Below are 6110 nucleotides of genomic sequence, written 5' to 3' on the forward strand. Positions count from 1 at the left end.
CTACAGTGTTAAACTGCTGTATGTTCCTGTATTTCAGCGGCTGGTTAGTTTAGTGGTGAGATCACTGCCTTCCATGCGGGAGACTGGGGTTTGAATCCCAGCTGTGTCCTACCTCCAGTAGGGGTCCTTTGGCAATAACTCCTTACACTTCCTCTGCCCACCCTTGTAAGTCGCTTTGGATAAAAGCGTCTGCCTAATGACTAAATGTATAATTTTAAAATCTAACAGTGCTGTTCTGATGGGACTGAAACATGATTATTTGTCTATTATTGACCTTTTCAACATTAGGTCACTAATTTTAACCTACAGTACTGTGCAAAGGTCTTAGGCACCATTACTTTTTTATTTGGTTTAGCAGTGCTATTATAAGTATAAAACTATTTATATTGTAGTCTCTTGATTAGAATACAGCTAGTGTCCATAGAAAATGAGTTGCACAGTGATAAAAAACACAAAAACATCAGAATAAACTGCTTATGTTGGCTAAAGTGACAAACATTAAATATTAAATTTATAGATTCCTGTAAAGGAATCTGGAGAGGTCAAGGAAAAAAACAGAAGTGGAAGATCTGATGAGAAGTTTCCCCAATGTGGGATCAATAAAGAATATCTTATCTTATCTTATCTTAAGTTTCCTCTATGAGAGATCAGAAGTTCAGCAAGGACCAGGTTCAGCATCTGGCGGCTTCATGTGGATGCCAATTTGCTTCTGCAGCCTGAAGAAGCCGGACCAGAAATATTTATTTGTGGAAGGAGAGAAGCCAAGAAACCACTTTTTGTATTTCTAAGTTAAAAACAAAGAGAGAAATAAACACTGGTCATCGTTCATAAAAGAACAAAGCAAATGGTGCCTAAGACTTTTACACAGTACTGTAGGTCATTTAACATTTGTTAAATTCTAGTAACAAAACTATTATTTCTTACTTTTCTATGTCACTAACTTATTTATTTAATAAAACCTTGTTAGATGAATTCTGAGGTCTGTCCCAGCTTGAACCTGTTTATAATTTATTAACTTTTTCAGATCTATGAAACTATATGAATTTGTTTCCAGGTATTTATCATGATATGAGTTTGTGATATTATGCCTCTTGTTACTATAGAAGAAATTTTATATTGTGACCTTTTAATGTTTGACCTGTTTCTTTAATATATGAAACTGGGTGTGCAGAAAACTCAGGATGCTCTGTGTACAAAGACTGTTTGTCAGCTGTATCACTGACCACATCTGGTTGATATAATGTACAAGCAACTTTCCTCTTTCTGCAACGATGCATGAGTAAAAGCAAAATGAGGAAGTTTGATTGGTTGTCTGTTTTCATGATTCAGCACACATAGAAAGAAGTGTGAGGACACAGAGGTTCAGAGGTTCAGAGTTGTCTTGCGCCACATTATGTGTAAAACGAATACAGAACAACAGAAACAAACAGACTTTCTCTCATCATTTTTTGAACGAGGATCAGCACAAATTTAAATTTCCTCCACATTATTCGTTCTTCGTTTTTCTCTCTGACCTTAAGATTCAACTTTACTGAGTTCCATGTTCACATCTCATATGTCAAGATCAAGTAAACCTTCCAGGAATCAGTGAATAAAAAGTCACAGTAGAATCACAAATTGACCTGTGATTTTAAATTTAGAATACATGTGAACAAAGACTTAATGATTTGTCTGATGTCTCATGATGTCCACAAAAGTGTGTTCAGAAATGTACCAGTAAAATCAAGATTTACTGATGTGAAAAATCAATTTTCTGTCTTCAGTTCTTTCACAATTTTGTTTATTCGTTCACTATCTGTGGATCACAGAGCTGCAACATTGAAGAAAGGATCTTCTCTGGTTCTCTGTGGAGCACTTGATGTGATCAGTCTCTGGATGAACACTGTGCAGTGGGTGGGAGGGATTGTCCAGGACTGAGAGGAGTTTGTTAAGCATCCTCCTCTCACAGCAACATGTAGAGGGTCCAGCTCCAGCCCAGAACAGAACCAGCCCTCCTGATCAGTTTGTTCAGTCTTTTAGTGTCTGACACCTACATTTGAGCTTTATGTAGTTCTTACTTGTTGCACGTCAGTAATAATTTAACTACAAAACTGGATTTATGTGTACAGGAGGTGGAATTAACAGAAACATGTTGGTAAAAGTTCTCTGGAAGTTGAGTCTTGACAACTGGACTTCCTTCTTTAAGTAGAATTAACAGGAATCTGACATTCAAATACACAGATTTACCTAATAAGATGAGGTAATCATCTTTCCTGTTAAGCGAGTGCTGAGACTTGTTGACTGTCATTGGTCCAGAGGCAGGTTACTCCCTGTGTTAGTTTCCACAGGACTGATATATAGAGACAGACAAACATTCACACTCACTCTCATTTCTCTTCAGCTTTTATTAACGACATCTGCAAACATGAGAGTAAGTATTATTTCATTTTTTATTCTGTGTATTTTCTGACTCCTCAGGTAGGTGATGAGTGTTGGGTCATATTTTAAAAGTGTAACTGTCCTCTGTATCTGTATTACTGACATTAGACAGACTAGAATATTTACAGGTTCATACCTATGGAACATGATGTGATAATACCTGTGAAGGTTCTCAGTCTTCCAGGTTGTTCAGTGGCAGCTGGACTTGATTTAGTTAAAGCAGGTTCAGTTATAAGAAATATTTGATTCCAAAAATGGTGAATGTCTAAATAACTATTGGCTCCCTGACACCTGCAAATACAATATGTCAAAGATCTGACATTTGTGGTCATAAGAGGACGGAGTTACTGACAGGTGTTAGTATCACACAACAACTGACTGTATCGTCTTCTTCTGTCCACAGGTTTTGACCCTAATGGACGCGTCCTTTAACGTTGGAGAGACTCTGACTATTACTGGAGTTCCTAAACCGAATGCTAAAAAGTAAGTGGTGATAATGTAAAACAATATTTCTGAACTGTTTCTGTAAAGTTTCAAACCCTCTGAGTCATCTTATCAGTTTGAAACATAATGAATAATTTTAAAATATAATGAATGTTTTTGTTTCTTTGTGCTGCAGCTTTATTGTGAATATCTGCTCCAGTGACAGTGACATAGCTCTGCATGTCAACCCTCGATTTAACCACTATGATGACATAAGAAAAGTGGTCTTCAACTCTTGCCAGGGAGGAACCTGGGGTAAATGGAGCTACGGACAAAGCTTTCCCTTTGAAGAAGGAAAGGAGTTCGAGGTGTGTGTGTGTGTGTGTGTGTGTGTGTGTGTGTGTGTGTGTCATATTTATTTTAACCCTTCATGTGTGTCTACTGTTTTAAATCCACGTCTCATTCTTCTTCTTTTCTTTAGTGACCTCTGTTGGAGAACGTGTGTCACTGTACCTCTGATAACTTGACCTTCATCATGTTACCACTAATTTATTAACTCATACAGATCTGTGAAAACTACATACATTTGTTTTTGATATATTTACAGGTATTTATAATGATATAATTTTGTGTTATTACGTCTCTTGTTACTCATTCTTCATTTATCTCTCTACAGATTTCCATTGAATTCAAGTCTGCTGAGTTCTTGGTGATTTTACCAGACGACTCTGTTTTCCGCTTCTCTAATCTCCTCGGTGCAGAGATCTACCCAATGATCTGTGTTGAACAAGATGTTCGCATCACAAGTTTTAAGATCAAGTAAACCTCCCAGGAATCAGTGAATTCAAATTAAGTCACATAATAATCACATATTGACCTGAATACATGTGATAGAAGACTCAGTGATTTACTAATACAATCAACTTTACACATGTGGAAAGGATTTGTTCATGTCTGATGTCTCATGATGTCCACAAATGTGTGCTCAGCAATTTACCAATAAAATCAAGATTCACAAATGTGAAAAATCATTTTCTGTCTTCAGTTCTTTCTTCATAATGTTCAGAAAAGTTTACAAAAAACTGAAAACAGACAACAAAATGTGTACCTCAGACTTTAAGTACGATGCGGCCCAGCCTCACCCAGACTCTGCATCCCGCGGCCCCGAGGTAAATTGAGTTTGGACAGCATCCTCCTCTCAGCTACAACATGTAGATCATGTAGTCTCAAACTCCTCTCAGCCCTCGACAATCCCTCCCACTCACTGCACATTGTTCAGCCAGAGACTGATCACATTAAGTGCTCCACAGAGAACCACAGGAGATCATTTTTACCTGTGACCATCAAACTGTTTAACTCGTCCCCTCCCTCTGTAAGGAAGTGGGGGACTAACTCTCATCAGAATCCCTATTCAGGTCATTTATTTCTTGTTGTTCCTCTCTGGACTAAGTTCTCTGGAAGTTGAGTTTTGTCAACTGGACTTTCTTATTATAAGGTGGAATCAACAGGAATGGACGTGATCTCCTGAGCTACTGCAGATTATGACTATGTTGTCTTCAAGACACTTTATGACATCACATATTTGAGTGATTGGAGAAGAAATGAACACTGCAGAGAATGAGACTTTACACCAATCACAGTTTAAGACTAATCACATGTGGTATAGCATTTTCCATTTTTCCACACACCTTTAAACACAACATTAGCTGTGTTCACTGGACTGGAGCACTGCTGAAAATTAACTTTATCAATTATTATCTCAAAAACTATAAAGCTTTATTAAATACACTTCTGTGAAGTTGCTGTATTTCTCTTTAAAATGTACTAATTTTTCTTTTAATGTGATAAATATTACAGCCTCATGTAAACACAATGTGGTTAACTGTAACCAACCAACCAACCAGAAGAGGGCAACAGAAACTGAAATATCACAGACATGAAACCAGTCAGTACAAAATAACAAGTGCACAGTCTCTGAGTTCTTGTCTGTAGATGTTCAATATAAAAAGATCTAATTAATTTAGCTTGAAGCTTGAATGATCACTGACATCATTTACTGGAGTTTCTGGTCGTTATTATCATATCAGTATCTGTCTTTAGCATCAGGTCGTTGCCCCAACCATAGTGAACATGTAACCCTCTCCCAGTGGAACAGGAGCATGAGGGTGACTGGCTCTTATCCAAGGTCTGAAGGTTATCTGGGCTAAATAATTTATAGACAGCTTGGACCAGGAATCTGATGTGGTTGAAGTCTGCTTGCCAGAGATGTTCCAAAAAGACGATTCGCTGCAGCACGTTTTCCTATTTTATCCATTTCTTTGAGTCCCACCACCTGCATCCTCACATATTTCACACCTCCTCCAGGTGACAATGTACTTCATCAATTGCCTGGTTCACAGAACTTTGAACTCCTCAGAGTCTCTGAAAGAGAGCTGTGAGACGTTGGTGTTCCTACAAACAGCTGTCATTGTCTGCAGCACACTTTAACTGGTTCAGTTATACAAGAAGAGCACAGTGAGATGTCAGTGACACTTTTCATTTATCACCTAACATTCAACATGAGGTCAACATATTTATCCATCTATTATCTGAACTACTTTCCCTGTTAAGGGATGTAGTGTGCTACAGCCAATCCCAGCAGTCATTAGATAAGAAGAGAGGTACACCCCGGACAGGGGGGACATCCAGAGACAAACATTCCCACTCACATACACAGTTATGGACAGTTTAGAGTCACCAATTAACCTAAGTGCAATTTAATCAAATCAGTTGTAACTAAAAGAAAATTCCAACACACAGTACAGTGAAAAACCTGATGTTCAAACCACAAATCTAAGTCTGAACCTAACACTGCTGTGGTTCCACTGTGTGGCCTTCTTGTTCTTCTGTGCACAGACTGTGAAGGAACAGGTCTTTGGACTTTGGAGAGACCCTGACCATTACTGGAGGGGTACTGTAAAATAATATGGTGGTATTTTCTAAAACAGATCACAGTAAAAGTGAAACCACTCATCTCTTCTTGTTCTCTGTCCTTTTTAAATGGTATTAACAGTAGTAGAGTACTTGTGTATTCATCTAACAGATCTTATGCTGCTTGTGCAGGATGCTGTTCATTTGTCCAGGTTTTACATATTTTGTTGTCATCTTTTCTAAACCACTGATATTTTCATTAACATTTTATGATGAAGGGTGGTATTTGTTCTCATTTGTTTCTGTAGCTACACAACAGTTGACAGCTGAATAGATTCCAACTAATTTACATGAACTCA

At 37.8% G+C, this 6110-nt stretch overlaps 1 protein-coding gene across 1 annotated transcript; it reads left to right on the forward strand.

Moving 5' to 3' along the window:
* Positions 1–2317: 2317 nt before the first annotated feature.
* Positions 2318–3823, forward strand: LOC113173042 (beta-galactoside-binding lectin-like). Its single transcript, XM_026376305.1, has 4 exons — positions 2318–2410; positions 2822–2901; positions 3038–3209; positions 3518–3823. Exons 1-4 carry the CDS (start codon positions 2405–2407, stop codon positions 3662–3664), a joined length of 405 nt encoding a protein of 134 aa, XP_026232090.1. The 5' UTR covers positions 2318–2404; the 3' UTR covers positions 3665–3823.
* Positions 3824–6110: the final 2287 nt, after the last annotated feature.

This window comes from Anabas testudineus, chromosome 21 (assembly GCF_900324465.2).
Source record: "Anabas testudineus chromosome 21, fAnaTes1.2, whole genome shotgun sequence".
In the NCBI taxonomy this organism is placed as follows: Eukaryota; Metazoa; Chordata; class Actinopteri; order Anabantiformes; family Anabantidae; genus Anabas; species Anabas testudineus.